This window comes from Doryrhamphus excisus, chromosome 2 (assembly GCF_030265055.1).
Source record: "Doryrhamphus excisus isolate RoL2022-K1 chromosome 2, RoL_Dexc_1.0, whole genome shotgun sequence".
In the NCBI taxonomy this organism is placed as follows: Eukaryota; Metazoa; Chordata; class Actinopteri; order Syngnathiformes; family Syngnathidae; genus Doryrhamphus; species Doryrhamphus excisus.
The window spans coordinates 24,554,559-24,573,800 of NC_080467.1; the positions used below are offsets into that span (position 1 = coordinate 24,554,559).

The 19,242-nt window shown below is 43.0% G+C and overlaps 1 protein-coding gene and 1 long non-coding RNA gene across 2 annotated transcripts; one reads left to right on the forward strand and one right to left on the reverse strand.

Moving 5' to 3' along the window:
* Positions 1–6,526: 6,526 nt before the first annotated feature.
* LOC131108841 (uncharacterized) lies at positions 6,527–8,220 on the reverse strand. The gene is made up of 3 exons (XR_009120549.1): positions 7,778–8,220; positions 7,630–7,653; positions 6,527–7,187 (listed from the first exon to the last, which is right to left on the reverse strand). It is a non-coding gene; the product is annotated as an uncharacterized LOC131108841 (long non-coding RNA).
* A 3,377-nt stretch (positions 8,221–11,597) lies between these two features.
* Positions 11,598–18,887, forward strand: LOC131108838 (uncharacterized). The gene has a single exon (XM_058060206.1). It carries the CDS (start codon positions 12,952–12,954, stop codon positions 18,874–18,876), a length of 5,925 nt encoding a protein of 1,974 aa, XP_057916189.1. The 5' UTR covers positions 11,598–12,951; the 3' UTR covers positions 18,877–18,887.
* Positions 18,888–19,242: the final 355 nt, after the last annotated feature.

A 19,242-nucleotide genomic window follows, 5' to 3' on the forward strand; every position in this document is an offset into this window, starting at 1 on the left:
CAACATATTGCGCAACTGCAGGGTCTTGAGACACATGCTAACTCGCAAACTAGAGAGCTAGCGACCTAAACGGTAGCCTTCAAGTTATTTCCTTTAAACTTAAATAGCCAAAAACTTACCACTTCCACACGGATAGGGAGGATAACTATTAACAGTTATTTAACCTTTAACATGAACATGAATCAAACGTAATAATTTTTTCTGGGTACATGATACCATACAGCATCCATATCAAACTTGCGCGGGCCGCACTAACATTAAACTTTCATATCAAGGCGGGGGCCTCAAACTAGTGTCCTGCGGGCCACATTTGGCCCGCGGGCCGCATGTTTGAGGCCGCTGCTCTTGGGACACATTACTGTTAGAACATTATGAAAAAGTCATTTTTGTATAATAGGGTTTGATCATTTTGTTTTGACGCATATGTGCACTGTTCTTGCTTGTGGAAATCGTTCCAATAGTGACGTTACTACTAAGAATCCATCATGAAGGGGAAAAAAGTTCAGCAAACCACCAATCTGGTTTGAATGGTTAGAATGGCCTGGTTTGGATCCTGTTGTGACATAGAATGCAATCAGTACTGTTTAGTCTGAAGGCCCGGGTAGTAATTGCACCAGCCACCACTAAAAAATAGTGAAAAATGGACCAATACGGGGCCTTCTTGCTGAATATTTTTTCCCGCTTTCATTCCATTTTTATGTTGTAACATGAAGGTTAAATTGTGGAAGTGATGTGCTAATCCTTTGCATTGTTCATCAATCTTACGCTCAAGAGAATCATTCATTCATGTAGCCCAAATACCCAAGAAACAAGAACAAGCTTTGTTTTCCGGCAGTTCATATTGTGTTGAAATGGTGCGGTCGGGCGGGGGTCATGTTTTCATCACAGTCTTGCACAAACGTTCCGTGTAAAGATCCGAGTTATGCCTGTTCTCCTTTTTCCTCTTCCCTGGAATCCCAGCAGATGGGTTGCTCCCTAGTCTGGGATTATCTTTGTTTCTTTTGGGAGACTTGGCTTCACTGGAAAGCATTTTTCTAAATTGAGAAAAAACATCTTTTGGGATAAAAATGTCTTGTCCAGATAAGGGCATTGTAGGGTTTTTGTCCCAGGAAGTCTCCCCAAGGAGCATGAGTGGTTTCCTAAATGGCCTCTTGTGTTTTGTCTTGTCTTTGTGTGGAGATTTCACCATCATTGTCTCTGATCCCGGTTGCATAATTACCCCCATGTTGTTTGTCACTTCTACTTTGCGACGCCGCCGTTTGTTCAGCTTTACTGCGGCCTGACAGCGACCCCGCCCCGCAACCGCCCAACCCCACGCAGCTCCAGCCTTTGGGCCGCTTGGCTTGTCAGCAGTTAGGTTGCTTTGAATGAGCTTTCCTCCTCAAGCAGGCGGGGAACCTCAACTTGAACCACATGCGAAACGACTTCAGAGGGAGGAAATGCAAGCATGGCGCCGCCAGTAGAGACCTCAGACCCCAGCTGCTTTTTTCATCTGGTCCACTTTCCTTCTCATCTAGTTGGGGTTCCACCAGAACTGACAAAACCACCAGTGGAGCCCAGAACACAGAAGTGTGTGGAAAAAAAAGAAGGCTTTGTGTGTTACATGTTACTAAAATAAGCAGAAGGATATTGTGTGTTGTGTGACACAAGTGCAGTTTTTAAATTCATTCATTCATTTTCTACCGCCTTTCCTCACGAGGGTCGCAGGGGGTGCTGGAGCCTATCCCAGCTGTCTTTGGGCGAGAGGCGGGGCATCACAGGGCACATAGACAAACAACCATTCAAACTTACATTCATACCTATGGACAATTTGGAGTCGCCAATTAACCTAGCATGTTTTTGGAATGTGGGAGGAAACCTGGAAAAACCCACACATGCACAGGGAGAACATGCAAACTCCACACAGAGATGGCCAAGGGTGGAATTGAACCCTGGTCTCCTAGCTGTGAGGGCAGTTTTTAAATGAAACTTTTATTATTAAGGGAGGAAAAATATGGGAAAAGTTGTTAAAACATAACTGAGGTTGAGAGCTGTCAGTCTGGAAAAGGTTATAAAACTTTGGGACTCAAGCAAACCACAGTGAGAGCCATTATCCGCAGGCTTCGCTTCTTTCACACACTTTTTTTCACTTTTTCACACACTTCTGTGTTCAGGGCTCCACTGGTGGTTTTGTCAGTTCTGGTGGAATCCCAACTAGATGAGAAGGAAAGTGGACCAGATGAAAAGTTGTTAAAACTTGTTAAAATGTAACTGAGGTTGAGAGCTGTCAGTCTGGAAAAGGTTATCAAACTTTGGGACTCAAGCAAACCACAGTGAGAGCCATTATCTACAAATGGGGAAAATATGGAACCGGCCAACCAAAATGACACCAAGAGCACAGCGACGATTCATTTAAGACAGGGGTGCTCATTAAGTCGATCGCGAGCTACCGGTCGATCGCGGAGGTGGTACTGGTCGATCGCTGGTCGATCGCGGCGTGACATTAAAAAAATATCATCCCAGCATCAATGCCGTCACTTGATTGATATACAGGGCAGCCATTCAGATGACAACTGAATGTTGCCCTTCGGGCGACCAATCAAATCAAACAACGTCTCTAAGTGCAGCAGAACTTACGATGTCAGCCTATCATCCATCCCCGTTACTTGATTGACATACAGGACAACCAGTCAGATGACAACTGAATTTTGACCTTTAGGTCACCGCTCATGCGTAAACAACGATGCAAAGTGCTAAGCTAGTCGGCGAATTGCGAGATTTTAAGCCCTCGCTAAAGTTTATGGTCACTAAAATGAGTGAAGGAGCTGGACCAAGTAAAAAGGCAAAAACTGGACCAAGTAAAAAGGCAAAAAACATATCACTTCCATACGGATATGGAATATTATACGGATATTATGATACGGATATTATCCATGACTGATAAACATTTGGAAGTGTGCTTGAGGCTGGCTATCAGCAGCTACTGTCCGGACTATGCATCCCTGGCTGGTTCAATTCAGTGCAAGTCATCAAAGTAAACTCAGGTAATTACAAAAAATGTTAATAGTTAATTATGTGTGTTTTGCAATATTGGCTCATTTGGTTATGTAAGGTACATCAACATACATTGTACGTACAAATAATCCTCAATACATTTGAAAATAAGTAGATGTTTTGCATTTTTGTAGTGGGTAGATCATTTTGACTCGGTCATTTTAAAAGTAGCTCGCATGCTGAAAAATTGTGAGCACCCCTGGTTTAAGAGGTTACAAAAGACCCCATAACAACATCCAAATAACCATCCAAATAACCGCAGGCTTCGCTTCTTTCATATAGTTTTTTTCACTTTTTCACACACTTCTGTGTTCAGGGCTCCACTGGTGGTTTTGTCAGTTCTGGTGGAATCCCAACTAGATGAGAAGGAAAGTGGACCAGATGAAAAGTTGTTAAAACTTGTTCAAATGTAACTGAGGTTGAGAGCTGTCAGTCTGGAAAAGGTTATCAAACTTTGGGACTCAAGCAAACCACAGTGAGAGCCATTATCTACAAATGGGGAAAATATGGAACCGGCCAAACAAAATGACACCAAGAGCGCAGCGACGATTCATTTAAGAGGTCACAAAAGACCCCACAACAACATCCAAACAACCGCAGGCCTCACTTGAGTCCACAACTCAATACAAAGCACAGAATTTGAGCATAATAGCATCCTGCTGAGTGGCCTGCAGCTTCCCGATGAGAAGTTACCTTACGAGGGGCCTCCACACTTTTGAGTCCAGCCGTGTTACGCAAGCTAGGAGGTTGTTTCTCATCTTTGGTGCAGCCACTTTTCTAGTCTTCCTTTCTTGTTTAGTTTTTTTTTTTTGCTTGAGCCAAGACTCAGGAAGTCTTTGCTTCCTTTTTCAGGGTTGTCATTCAGCCCTTGTCAATCAATCAACTTCTTTATCCCTTCCTCCACCTTAGAGGGTCCACTCATATCCTAGGGCAGGGGTCTCAAACTCAATTTACCTGGGGGCCACTGGAGCTAGGGACTGGGTGAGACTGGGCCGCATCAGGTCCCCCCCCCCCAAAAAAAATGCATTTATTAAAAACAGAAAAATATACAAACTTTTTCAGTCCTTTGGTTCCGATTTTCTACAATAAAAGCTCTGATAAAACATTCCACTGTTCTCAAATATCTTACTTTTTATTTTTCTGCACAAAATAAGATGAAAAATAAATAAACAAATCAAGAATAAAGAAAATCAATCAATCAGTCATAAATAAATATAATAATAATAAAACATCAAATAATAAAAACTTAAGAAAGCACATATAGTTGGTGGGTAGACAAATTATTTTTTTCAGATTAAAATGAACAAAGCATTATTAGAGCCCTGTAGACATGACAAAACACGACTATAGTCACATTTATACTCTTTTTATTTACAACATATTGCGCAACTGCAGGGTCTTGAGACACATGCTAACTCGCAAACTAGAGAGCTAGCGGCCTAAACGGTAGCCTTCAAGTTATTTCCTTTAAACTTAAATAGCCAAAAACTTACCACTTCCACACGGATAGGGAGGATAACTATTAACAGTTATTTAACCTTTAACATGAACATGAATCAAACGTATTAATTTTTTCTGGGTACATGATACCATACAGCATCCATATCAAACTTGCGCGGGCCGCACTAACATTAAACTTTCGTATCAAGGCGGGGATCTCAAACTATTGTCCTGCGAGCCACATTTGGCCCGCAGGCCGCGTGTTTGAGACCCCTGTCCTAGGGTGTCTAAGTTTGAGTTACAAGCACACAGAAGTTCATGCCTATGGATTCACTTTCACTCCCAGATGTTTTTGCTTAAGAAAAAAGGGAGTTGGTGGGTGATTGACCTGAGTTTAAACAAGGGAGGACCGAGATTATGTAAACCTCATGTACAGCTCTCCTCCTCCATGGAGGGAAAACGGGGGCCGGAAAAGGCTTCCCTCGTTTCTCACAGCACCCGCAGACAAGCTCATATCAGATTCTTTATGAGGTTAAATCTCTTTCTGTTTCTTTTTGATTTATTATGTGCTTCCATGTGCAAGGGTGACTCATTTATGGTAATAGCACTTGTTCTAGTAGCTTCTATTAGCGGTAGGGCTTATATATTGGTGAGTTGTCATTCAACCCTTGTCAATCAATTATGTAAAGAGCTTGGTTAAATTAGATTGGAGGGAAATTAGTTTCCATTTGCATTTGTGTGTCACTTTAAGGTCTGATTTTTTTTTAGATATTTTTTTCGTTTTGGAAGATTAATTCTGATTAATTAATGATGTTTTCTTCTAAAAAAGCATCAAAAGAGCATCAACCTTCTCTCTCTCCCCACTGACATCACTGTCCAGGAAGTTAAGAGTCACGACCTGTGGTTATTTTTAGTGGTGGGCTGTCATGTGCATATCTATTGTGGACTCTCACACTCAGTATTATCACTGTTTTATTTCAAGATAAGTTGTTATCTGTCACTTCAACAACTTTTCTTCTGAAATAATTTCCCCAGAATGACAAGAAGGCTAATGATTTTATTGTATTTTTAGGTCAGGATTAATTATCTAACACATGGGTCTCAAACACCCGGACCGCCGGCCAGTTTGAGGCCCCCGCCTTGATATGAAAGTTTAATGTTAGTGCAGCCCGCACAAGTTTGATATGGATGCTGTATGGTATCATGTACCCAGAAAAAATGATTACGTTTGATTCATGTTCATGTTAAAGGTTAAATAACTGTTAATAGTTATCCTCCCTATCCGTGTGGAAGTGGTAAGTTTTTGGCTATTTAAGTTTAAAGGAAATAACTTGAAGGCTACCGTTTAGGTCGCTAGCTCTCTAGTTTGCGAGTTAGCATGTGTCTCAAGACCCTGCAGTTGCGCAATATATTGTAAATAAAAAGAGTATAAATGTGACTATAGTCGTGTTTTGTCATGTCTACAGGGCTCTAATAATGCTTTGTTCATTTTAATCTGAAAAAAATCATTTGTCTACCCACCAACTATATGTGGTTTCTTAAGTTTTTATTATTTGCTGTTTTATTATTATTATTATATTGATTTATTACTGATTGATTTTCTTTATTCTTGATTTGTTCATTTATTTTTCATCTTATTTTGTGCAGAAAAATAAAAATTAAGATATTTGAGAACAGTGGAATGTTTTATCAGAGCTTTTCTTGTAGAAAATTGGAACAAAAGCACTGAAAAAGTTTGTATATTTTTCTGTTTTTAATTAAAAAAAAAATTGGAAATCCTGATGCGGCCCAGCCTTGCCCAGACCCTAGCTCCAGTGGCCCCCAGGTAAATTGAGTTTGAGACCCCTGATCTAACACATGCAAAAGAAGCTTCCCTACATATTACCATATTTTATACATTGTTTTTTATTTATTACCCATGCCAAGTCCTGCAATGGAGGAAGAATGTGGGGAGTCAGTAGGAGAACAGTTATTATCCGTGGGGATATGCCGCTTGAGTTCTTCTGGAAAGGTGTCAGTCAGAGGCCGAGTGTGCTGCCGTGGGCGTGGGCCAAGCTGTCCCTGTGGAGGCCGCATTTACCTGGCTGCACCACCATCCCACTTTTGACACCAGTGTAGCATCTACACAAACACCAGGTTGCTCATGTTTGCAGATAAATAAGTACTCTCAGCAGTAACCACGCCCAAGAACATCAGCACAACATCAGTGCAGTATTCCAGCAGCACAAGAGGATTTGGGTCAGGGGTTAGTTAGCAAGTGATAGCAGGCCCATTCCAAATTCCCACAGGTTGTTGGTGGGTTTACTTGTCAATCATTACACGCATAATGACTGTTAAATTGCTCATGTCAATCATTACATGTGCCACCACTTTACACCACCGTCACTGTTGCTTTAAATGTGTTATGTGTTGTTTATGTATTGGTATTTTGGAAAGTGAATGGTAAATTTGTAAACAAACATGGCGTACATATGGTGTACGAGAGACAATGTTTACAGTGACTATAGCGAAGATTTCAGCGATTTTGAGTTTGAGTTGAAATAGAGAACTTGAAGAACGCGGATTTCCGCTTTAAGACATGGAAATGAACATTTCAAAGTGTTCATTCAAAGCAGCCATCAGTGAAATGATCACTGCAAAGGACAGAACTCGAGGTGGGCGTCCATCTGTCTCTCACTTGCTGCATTTGCCTCATCCATTGTTGTCTTGAACTCCTTTTTGGCAAAGAAAACAAACTCACATTATCACTCGGATACTATAAACATCCAGCAGCAACACAACATTTTGGCATGACTACTATTTTACTATTATTATTTCTATGGTTGTCATCACATTTTCCCTCATTTTCAACACTGGCATCAGATAAGAAGCCAAAGAAATGTCTAAATTTTTGCCTGTTGGGATGTTTTGGATTAGAGTTATATGTCCAGATCAATCATCAAACATCAAACTCCACATTATTACATAAGTATACCATCATTACCGCCCCCACTGCGATATGCAAACACTCCATCTTTCATCTAAGCAATGTTTACACTGTAAAGCGTCCAATCAGGGACAACAACACAATGATAGCGGTGCACCAACGTTAGAAACATGCATTCATTCATTTTCTACCACTTATCCTCACGAGGGTCACGGGTGTGCTGGATTTACCTCTTTCATTGTTGTCTTGAACTCCTTTTTGGCAAAGAAAACAAAGTCACATTATCACTCGGATATTATAAACATCCAGCAGCAACACAACATTTTGGCATGACTACTATTTTGATGAAAAATGTACTGAACCAAGTCGACAGACTACCTTGAGAAGTGATACACGTAGAGGTGGCAATAAGTTGATATCTGTGTTGTCTGGATGGCCAGTAAGACGGCCGGATACGGACCGATGGTGGCCACGCCCACCGCTGGCTACCGCTAAAGTAGCTCCGTCACTGATAGTACCCCGATTATGTCATTTTTGCCAATTCACTGTTCGCTTTCAAAAATTAAACAATGTAGCACATAATCGCAAACAATATGTAAGATATTTAAGCTGAGTTATTGTTATTTTTATTTTAAAGCTGACATTTAAGTTGAATCATGAATCATGACAGTTAGGTACTTTTTACATTAGCACACCGTGCCTAGCAACAGTGTGTTTATAGAGCCAAAACATTAGTATAATTAGTATTAGTATAAATAGTTTAAAATGTATTCAAGGAATATGATTTTTTGATGACATGAAAATACGAATCGTTACAAAACTTCCAGTGAAATGACCCCACACGTGACGTCACAGCAGAATCTCCGAGGACTTCCAGCAGGTCTCGTGAAGCACACGTGATGAAGTCGGGGCTCCGCCTCCAACCCAGAAGGCGGGAGGAGCGGCGTTACCTCCGGGCGCTCAGCCGGATTCTCCTCACACTACGCCTGCCTCCGGTCGACTTCCGGCGCCGAGTCCCTCCGTGCTTCACCCCCCTCACTTTGGCGGCGTATCCACCAGGCTGACGTGAGAAGAAGACATGGAGCAGATGGAGGACGTAGTACAACTGAGCGAGTACCAGAGGAGAACTTTGGAGGAGAATTTCACAAAAGTCAGCAAGCACCCTGATGGGACGACGCTCATGTTGATAGCCGCCGAGTGTGGACTCTCTCAGGAGTACACGCAGGTGAGAGACCTGATGGATGTGTACTTTGTGTGATGTGTGAGCAATTATTGTCATCATTTGTTATCAAATATGTCATATATACAGTTGCACGTGAAATCACTCGACCCTTTTGGTACATTCCATTTATTTCGCGAGTTGATCTATTTAAATGGGTTCATTGCAAACTACTACGAGCTAATAAACTATACACGTAAATTCGAATTTAACTATATAAGTAAGTCAATTTAACTACCGTACTCGTATTCTGGGGTTGTTTTTAGTGTTATAAATATTGTTATAAATTGTATAGTATTTGTTAAACAATGCAAACTAAATAGCTTTTCTTAAAAAAAATATATATATATATATATATATATAATTTTTTAAATATATATATATATATATATATATATATATATATATATATATATATATATATATATATATATATATATATATATATATATATATATATATATATATATATATATATATATATATATATATATATATATATATATATATATATATATATATATATATATATATATATATATATATATATATATATATAGGCTATGATTTATTTCAAAAGCTTTATTGTCTGACCACTGGCTGTCAAAACACAAACGCTCCACTGAGCCCTCTTGTGGTCATTTTCAGTATTGCGAGACAATTGCTTTAAAACAATTTTCCCTCATACGAAATAATGGAAATAGATATTATTCCTTATGGCGGCCACCATCACAATACGTTTTAGTGTTCTTAAAATCAAATTTTCGCATTTTAACTGTCATACAAGTGTAAAAAGAAGAACATTGTGTGCCTTATTAGCATAAGAGACCAAAGCCGCTTATGTACTGTATGTATTATACACTACTACATGCTAACTATGAGGGTATATTATGAATGTTGACTTAGCAGCCAGGACAAACACATTTGCATAATGAAAACAACTTTATATTTCTGTTCTATGGTTATCATCACACTTTTCCCCTCGCCAATGCTGGCATCACAACATTATTGACTCTGCCATGCTGTACCGAGCAGCCGGGACACAGATAAGCTTGTTCTGCCTCATGCTCCAATGACATCACCACAACAACTTACATGTTGAGTTCTATGGTTGTCATCACATTTTCACTCATTTTCAACACTGGCATCAGATAAGAAGCCAAAGAAATGTCTACATTTGTGCCTGTTGTGATGTTTTGGATTGGAGTTATTTGTCTAGATGAGACATCAAACACCACATTATTACATAAGTATACCATCATTACCGCCCCCACTGCGATATGCAAACACTCCATCTTTCACCCAAGCAATGTTTACACTGTAAAGCGTCCAATCAGGGACAACAACACAATGATAGCGGTGCACCAACGTTCTCATTAGGGGTGCTGGAGCCTATCCCAGCTGTCTTGTACACCCTGGACTGGTGGCCAGCCAATCACAGGGCACATATAGACAAACAACCATTCACACTCACATTCATACCTATGGACAAGTCCCCAATTAACCTAGCATGTTTTTGGAATGTGGGAGGAAACCGGAGTACCCGGAAAAAAACCCACGTTCAAAACATTTTCTTCCATAAAGTACCTGTGCTTCTTTTCCACTTCAACCCAACCAGTTGGTCTGGATTAGCCACTTAATTACATGACTGCAACGTAAACACGAGTAAAATAGGAATAAAGCAGGTTGACCGGTCATGGAGTACGAGTCCGCCTCCGGAATGAATTCAAAAATGTGCCACTAAAGATAAAAATGTTGCTTTTAGGACTAAAAGCAATTCAACAACAGGACATTTTTTAAAGGGGACCAATTATGCTCATTTGTATTGACTTGTGGACTCCTATAGAGCAGCGACACACAATAATAACCCTCACATAAAGCTTTCTAGATCTTCCAGATTCTGGATGGACTTCCTGCTTCTGACCCAAACGGTCTTTTTCATTCACTCCACCCCTAGCTGTGCCCACTCTACCGTGATTGGTCACACCCTCAAGCTCTCCCGAGGACTTCTGGACTTCTTTAAGGGCTCACTTCCAAATGCGCAGACCTCATTATGTGATGCTTTGGTATGGTTTAACATGAGAATACAACATTAACTACATTTATATGTCAAAAAAGCATAATAGGTCCCCTTTAAAGGATTCTTTAACATTGTGAGATAGAACCGTTTGTGCATAGAACTCCAAAAATGGTCCAAACACAAGTTTCCAACGGCTTCTACAAAATGTCAAAGACTGTAGGATCATTATCTTGGTGCGAATCCCAATATTGGGGCTAAATATGGTGCTTGGTGGAGGTCTACACCTTTCTACGTGTTTCTCTAGTTTTTGTGTTTCTGTTTTTGTTTCCCCGTTTCACATCTGTGAGCTACACACCCTTTCTTTAAAAAACACCAGGCCATTTAGTGTAAAAAGGCCTTTGACTGCTGCTGCATCCGGACTCAGGTGTTTATGACTGCTCCTATTCATTGTGTGCGAAAGCCCGGTCTGGTCTGGTCTGGTCTGGGCGGTGTTGAGGGTTCAGATCTGGCCCCTTATCAAAAGACCTGACTTCATTTCCTGTCAAGTGTTTTGGATTGTTAACAAAGGCCTCATTGGGGAAGGTTCAAATAAAGAAACTCAAGGCTGCCCCTCCCTGTTCCACATTAACACCATTTACAACGTGCCGCAGCCGCCGTGTTAGCCCCCCCCCCCCCCCCCCCCCCTGTTTGTTTTCAGTGGACGCCGTAAAGCCAGAGTCAACTTTGCCTCTGTTATGTAAGAGCGCTCTGCAGTGAGAGGCGCACAGAAAAAAGGAAAGCACACTGGGCTTCCTCAGGAACATTCTAGTATTCTAATATTCTAATATTCTAATATTCTAATATTCTAATATTCTAATATTCTAATATTATAATATTATAATATTATAATATTATAATATTATAATATTATAATATTATAATATTATAATATTATAATATTATAATATTATAATTGTAACCCAGCCAAAGCTATTGTTTATGTTAATTAGTATAAAACATAATCTGTATTTCATCATTAGTTGGAGGAGTTTTATTTTGTGTTGTTTTGTGTTAAAAAGCAGTGTTTTCTCTGTGTATTCTGTGACAGCATTTAAAGGGTTAACCCAGTGGGGACATAGTTGAGTGAGACACGAGCCCGGAGAAAAAGGAAGGAGGAAGAGGTGAGCGACGTGGGGGGTGGCTAACAGAAGGTGTGCGAACGAAAAGGGACAGAGGCAGTCTGTATTTTCTGGATAAGCAGCTTTTCAAAACTTGTGTGTTTGAGGTTTTTTAATGATTGTTTCCACGACAGTCAGTAGAAGAAGACCATCGGCACGTTAACGGAAGAAAGGAACCTCCACAAGGCGTTTCGGTATCGTTGATTGTGAAACAAGTTAGCGGATGCTAACAGCTCTGCAGGCGTAGTCTAGAGGCTGTTCGCAACAAGTGAGCCGAGTGTGCTAGACTAGTTTAACTTCTCCAGTTAGACCTTGAGTGGGGTAGTCTGTTCGTTTTCATCCAGAAGACACATAGAGGACAACCCAGATAGAGCTAACGACCAAGGCTTCCCGGCTACCGTAGCTTTCTGACAACGAGGGATGCAAGACTGTGGCTGGACATAAACATCAGTGGATCTGCTGTGTTCCTGCACGTGAGTGACTGACATCGGAATATACAGAGACACGTTTCTTTTAATTTGCTTTCCAAGGAGTGAAGGGGCCGTATTGGTTTTGGGCCACAACGAACACTAGCAACGACCAGGCCTGCAACGTAAAGTGTGGGGTTAACAAGGTGTTTAACTTTGCCGGCTTTAGGGGACAGTGTCTGAGTGTGAGTGTGAGAGTGGTGTGTTGTGGGCCCACAAATTAGTATAGGTGTCTATTAACTCAAGTAACTGTAAGACCGGTGTTATTCCAGTTTGTAACTAAGGATGACATGTTATGTTATATTTTGGTAAAGACTATGCTCTTTTTTGACATTTGATATATTGCACAACTTTTGAATTAATTACTAAATAATTGATAATTATTTTTCGAAAAGTGGTGTTGTGTGAATTCATTTACTTACCTGTCTATTTCGTTTAGCACTAAGGATCTGCATACTTAAACAGTTAAAAGAAATTCAAAATAGTTAAAACTGAGTTGATCAGAATTAGATTAATTGATTTAAAAGAACCCAAAAGCCCTCTCCTCAGTCACATGACTACGAGGGGACGCTACATAAAATGGAGGCACCGCTGGGATTGTTTTGGATTTCAAAATAAAACGTACTTAGAAAAAACATCGAGATAAAATAACAGTTTAAGTATTAAGTTAAACACCAAGCAGTGTTAATATGGATTTGTTATTACCAGAACTAGTGTCAGAGCTAAAGCGCTGGTGTCGTGGTGAGGGTTTAAGCGTGACTCATGCCCTGATGACCATTGTCCCAGAAGAAGTGGAGATGAGCAAAGTGGAAGAAACCCTGGAAACAATCAAGTGTCTGGGACGAGTGAGGGTCAGAGGAAAGAATTTCAGTGCAAGGCTGGATAGCCGTATGGTCTTGTGTGAGACCAGGGAGACAGTCAAGGATCCGAGTGTCCCTCCTGAAGTTGTGCCTATTGAAGGTGGAGAGGCGTGGCCTATAATCATCGTAGGGGAAGTACAGGCAGCTGCTGAAGAGTTTAATGACAAACTGCAAGGGCTGTTAGTGGCAGAAGGAAAGACTATGGAGGACCTTAAGTCACTGTTTCACCGCACAGAACCATCCACAAGCTCCACTGAATCAATACTACGTGCCGTAGGTGATTTGTTGGACAAGACCATAAACCCCTCTGATGGTGGACACCACGTTCGTCTACGCATGTTCTCAGGAGCCTTACCTACTCCAACAGGTGAAGAACCCTTCGACCATTGGTTAGAACAAGCATGTATTATGGTAGAGGAAACTGACTGTTCAGACAAAGAGAAAAGAAGAAGACTAATGGCAAGCTTGAAAGGGCCAGCCCTTGGAATAGTGAAAGCAGTGCGACATGCCAGCCCTGACGCCACCCCAAAAGAGTGCTTGGACGCTCTCGAAAGTGCTTTTGGAAGTGCAGAGTCCGGTGATGACCTCTATTTTGCATTCCGTCTGATGCAACAGCAACCAGGGGAGAAACTATCTGATTTCCTCAGACGCCTAGAACGGTCTCTGGCGAAGGTGATACAGAGAGGTGGCCTGCCTGCTAGCAGCATGGATAGAGTCAGACTGGAGCAACTGCTGAGGGGTGCTACTGTCTCAGACCTGATGCTGATCCAGCTACGCTTGCGTGAAAGGAAGAGCGCACCGCCCAACTTTTTACAGCTCTTGAGTGAGATTCGTACTGAAGAGGGATATGAAGCGTCTAGGAAGAAGCTCAGTGCCTCAGTACGCCAAGTATACGCCGACCCTGAAGTGGATGGGAAACAAGCGGAGATCCAGAACTTAAAAGCTGAACTAAAGGAGCTAAAGTCAATGGTTGCATCAGTTGTAACTAAACAATCTCGCTCCAAGGATGACCACTCAGAGTTAACGCACTCAAGTATGCCACCTAGCCCAGAGAACCGGCATGACCCGGAACTGGCTGCTTTGAAAAAAGAACTGAAACGAATGAAACAGAAAGTCAAGAATAAAGTGACTGAGCCAGACGCTGCAGTTTCGGTTTCGACCATGGAGGCTACCAAACAGGTTCACAACTCTCCCAAAAGAGTACCCAAAGGTGAGAATTTCTGCTACCGATGTGGCGAAAATGGACATTTTGCTACAAAGTGTGGGAACACTGAGAATCAAGCCAAGGTCATAAAGAAGCTAATACAGGCATTGAAAGTCACTAGACAACGGTCTGGTGATGCGGCAACCAGTGAAGTGAACTGTCATGCCAAACAAGGTGCTGTTACTACAATAGAGCCTGTTGGCATCCCTGAAGGCTTGATTGGCCCACCCAGCATTGTACCCCTGAAGGTGAATGGACACGCTTGTGATGCTTTGTTTGACAGTGGCTCTCAAGTGACCATTATATTTGAGTCTTGGTATCAGACCTACCTTTCTGATGTACAAATACGTCCAGTGTCTGGTCTAGCACTCTGGGGCCTAAGTGAGTCTGACCTCAGCTACCCCTACCGTGGTTATGTGGTGGTTGACATGGAATATCCAGCAAAAGTAGCAGGTGCCGACAAGATTGTGACAGTCCTTGCTCTTATCTGCCCCAGCCCCCGTACTGCGGACCAAACTCCTGTCATTGTGGGAACTAATGCCAGTCATGTCCGACGTCTTGTGCAGCAATGTAAGGAGGAGGGCATTGACATCACCCGGACACTGGGTATACAAGGCTGTTGCAGAGATGAAGATTTGGCAGCATGTGGCACGGCTACAGCCACCGAAGTGGAGGATGATATTGGCTGTGTGACATGGCAAGGCCCAGGCCCACTGACTATACCTCCTGGTGGTGATTGCAGTCCTGTGTGCAAAGTTGACTTCAAACACCAAGTCAACAAGGAAGTTCTGATGGTTGACTCATCTCCCTCAGCTCCACTCCCAGCTGGTGTGCTACTACAGCCTATGGTAGTGTCCAGTGAAGAAGTTAAGGTCAACTACTTCAGAATCTTTGTCCAGAACGAGTCGCTGACAGAGACCATCATACCCGTTGGAACTGTCATCGGACATATGTACCTGACTGATGCAGTCACTACAATCACTCCTTCCAAGACAGCAGCACAAGAGTTTGATGCTAATCTGATCAACTTTGGAGACTCACCTGTCACAGAGGAGTGGAAAAGAAGACTCCGTAAAAAACTATCCACCAGGTCTTCAGTATTCTCCCTCCATGAATGGGATGTCGGATTGGCCAAAGACGTAAAGCACACAATCCGTATGTCAGATCCACGGCCGTTCAGGGAGCGCTCTCGACGTCTGGCACCAGCCGATGTGGAAGACGTGAGAAAACACCTCCAAGACCTGTTGCGTGCGGGGATCATCAAGGAGTCGCGTAGCCCATACGCATCCCCAATCGTGATTGTTAGAAAGAAGAATGGGGCCGTGAGAATGTGTATTGACTACAGATTGTTGAACAGCCGAACAATCCCAGATCAGTATACAACCCCATGCCTCGATGATGTTCTGGATTCCATGACGGGAAGCAAGTGGTTTTCCGTGCTTGACCTGCGGAGTGGCTATTACCAAATTGCCATGGCCGAGGAAGATAAAGAAAAGACGGCATTCATCTGCCCACTGGGGTTCTTCCAGTTTGAAAGGATGCCACAAGGAATTACTGGAGCCCCAGCCACCTTCCAAAGGTTAATGGAGAAGGCGGTGGGTGACATGAACCTGCTGGAGGTCCTAGTATACCTCGATGACCTGATTGTGTTTGGCAGAACCCTGGAAGAGCATGAAGAGCGACTGCTCAAAGTTCTAGATCGTCTTGCAGAGGTCGGCCTGAAGATCTCAGTTGACAAGTGTCAGTTTTGCCTGCCCAAAGTGCAATACCTGGGACACATTGTGTCCGCTGATGGTGTCTCTCCTGACCCAGCCAAGGTCGAGGTAGTCACAAACTGGCCACAGCCTACTCACCTGAAAGCTCTTCAGTCATTCCTTGGGTTCTGTGGATACTATAGGCGTTTCATAGCCAACTATTCAGCGATCGTCAGGCCGTTGTCAGAACTCACTAAAGGCTATGCCCCAAGGCAGAGGAGTATGAAGCTCGAGAAAGACAGCACAAAGGCTTACCTTAAAGAGTCTGAGCCCTTCGGTAAGAGATGGGACAAGTCCTGCACTGAAGCGTTCCGTCAGATTATTCATTGTCTCACTCACGCACCTGTCCTGGCTTTCGCAGATCCAAACAAGCCATACATCCTACACGTAGACGCCAGTTTGAAGGGACTTGGCTCGGTCCTCTATCAGCAGCATAGTGAGGGACTGAGGCCTGTGGCATTCGCCAGCAGGAAGTTGAAACCACCAGAGAGAAATTACGCAATACACCAGCTGGAGTTTCTGTCTCTGAAGTGGGCCATAGTGGATAAATTCCATGATTATCTCTATGGCGCCAGATTCACTGTGCGTACAGATAACAACCCGCTGACGTATGTGCTCTCAACCGCCAAGCTTAGTGCTGTTGGGCACAGATGGCTGTCTGCATTGTCCACCTATGACTTTGATGTACAGTACAGACCCGGCAGACACAACATTGATGCCGACCTGTTGTCCAGAATGATGCCGGATGAGGGTCAAGAGGAATGGGAGACCATACCACAGACTGGAGTGAGATCCATCTGCAAGAAAGTATGCATTCCTGGATCCTTGGTCAACTCACCAAGATATGTGGACCAGTTAGGAGCCTCTCCTGACTGCGTGCCTGACATCTATGCGTTCCCGACACACTTGGAGCTGAAGTCATTAGGACAAATGTCAACTCAGGACCTGATTAAAGCCCAAGAAGAGGATGCAGAAATCAGCTCTGCTCTTCAAGCTGTTAAGCAAGGAAAATGGCCTGAAGGGAATGTGTCCAGCCCAGAACAGGCTCGTCTGAAGAAGGAGATGGGAAGGCTGATGATGAAAGATGGACTGCTACATCGCTTAAGCAAGAGATCTTCTGGAGAAGACGTCACTCAACTCGTCTTACCAAGAGAGTTCAGAGAAGTTGTGTTGAGGGCCTCACATGATGACTTGGGACACCTTGGTGTAGAGAGAACTACCGACCTGTTGAGGAGCCGATTTTTCTGGCCTAAATTGGCATGTGAGGTGGAGCAGTACATCAAGAACTGCGGAGAGTGTATTACGCGAAAGACTCCTAGCCAGAGAGCAGCTCCCTTATGTCAGATTGTGAGCAGTGGACCGATGGACCTAGTCTGCATCGATTTCCTGTCAATGGAACCCGATTCTTCAGGCATCAGTAACGTGTTAGTCGTGACTGATCACTTTACACGTTATGCCCAGGCTTTCCCCACCAGAAACCAGAAAGCACAGACAGTGGCAAAGGTCCTGGTGGACAAGTACTTTCTACATTATTCTCTGCCAGCTCGGATCCACTCAGATCAGGGGAGAGATTTTGAGTGCCAGCTAATAAAAGAGCTCCTGAAGATGCTGGGAATCAGAAAGTCACGGACCACTCCGTATCATCCTCAAGGGGACCCACAGCCCGAAAGGTTCAACCGAACTTTACTTTCCATGCTGGGAACTCTTGGCTGTGAGAAGAAACGGCAGTGGAGCAAACACGTTGGTTACTTGGTGCACGCCTACAACAGTACCAAGTGTGATGCTACAGGGTACTCACCCTATTTCTTAATGTTCGGCAGAGAAGCGAGGCTTCCTATGGACGTGTGTTTTGGAACTTCTCCTGACGGAAAAGATGAAGCTTGTCACTCACGCTATGTAGCCAAGTTGAAAGAGGACTTGCAGAGAGCTTACCAGCTTGCCTCTGAAGCTGCTGACAAGACACATCAGAGGAACAAGAGGTCCTACGATAAGAGAGTCGGATTCCAGACACTGGATATCGGCGACCGAGTGCTACTGAGGAACTTGGGATTGAAAGGAAAACACAAGCTGGAGAGTAGGTGGAGCTCTATCCCTTTTGTTGTATTGGGAAAGATGCCCAATCTTCCTGTGTATAAAGTCAAACCTGAAGATGGAGGCGGAGGAGTCAAAACTCTTCATCGCGATCATCTCTTACCGATTGGGGAGTCAGTGAGAATGCCAACTGTGAGCAAGGAGGAAACCTCACCTGTTAAGCCAAGAACAAGGTCCGAGACAATCAGGAAGGTAAAGAAAGTCTTACCTGAGATACGAAAGACTCTGCCAGAGTTACAAGACCTTACAGACTCGTCATCAGACGAAGAACATTACCTACCTCAGAAACCCTACAGTACCTACCTGAAAGAAATCCTGCAAAGAGAAAAAGATACTGCCAGACCTGAAGCCCCCGGCCGAGACCACAGTGACTCTCAACAGTCAGATGAAAATCCTGTTGAAGAGGACATGTCGGAGGATGAGAGTTCAGAAGAGGAGAACCAAAGCGTTGGCGAAGTGGATACAGCTCAAGATTCCGTTCCCGAGGAAGAAAGTGAACCTGAGGCAGGAAGTGATCCTGAGTCAAACCCTTGCCACGACAACCAGACACCTGCCAGGTCTAATTTCACTAACAAACTTGAAACTCGCCCTAAGAGAAGCGTGAAGCCAGTCATTAGGTTAACGTATGATGAACCTGGTAAAGCAAGAGATCAGCCTCTCACCATAGTTCATAGAGGTGTGATCATAAAAATAGGTAAATGTTAAGTTCAGTATTTACTGCACCCTTTCTGATCATAACTTAGGTTGTGTTTGTTTGTTGATGAGGACATCAAAATGTTTAGAAGGGGGAGGGTGTAACCCAGCCAAAGCTATTGTTTATGTTAATTAGTATAAAACATAATCTGTATTTCATCATTAGTTGGAGGAGTTTTATTTTGTGTTGTTTTGTGTTAAAAAGCAGTGTTTTCTCTGTGTATTCTGTGACAGCATTTAAAGGGTTAACCCAGTGGGGACATAGTTGAGTGAGACACGAGCCCGGAGAAAAAGGAAGGAGGAAGAGGTGAGCGACGTGGGGGGTGGCTAACAGAAGGTGTGCGAACGAAAAGGGACAGAGGCAGTCTGTATTTTCTG

Excerpts from the sequence above, each read along its gene's own strand:
- LOC131108838 (XM_058060206.1), top strand. The coding sequence starts at position 12,952 with ATGGATTTGTTATTACCAGAACTAGTGTCAGAGCTAAAGCGCTGGTGT.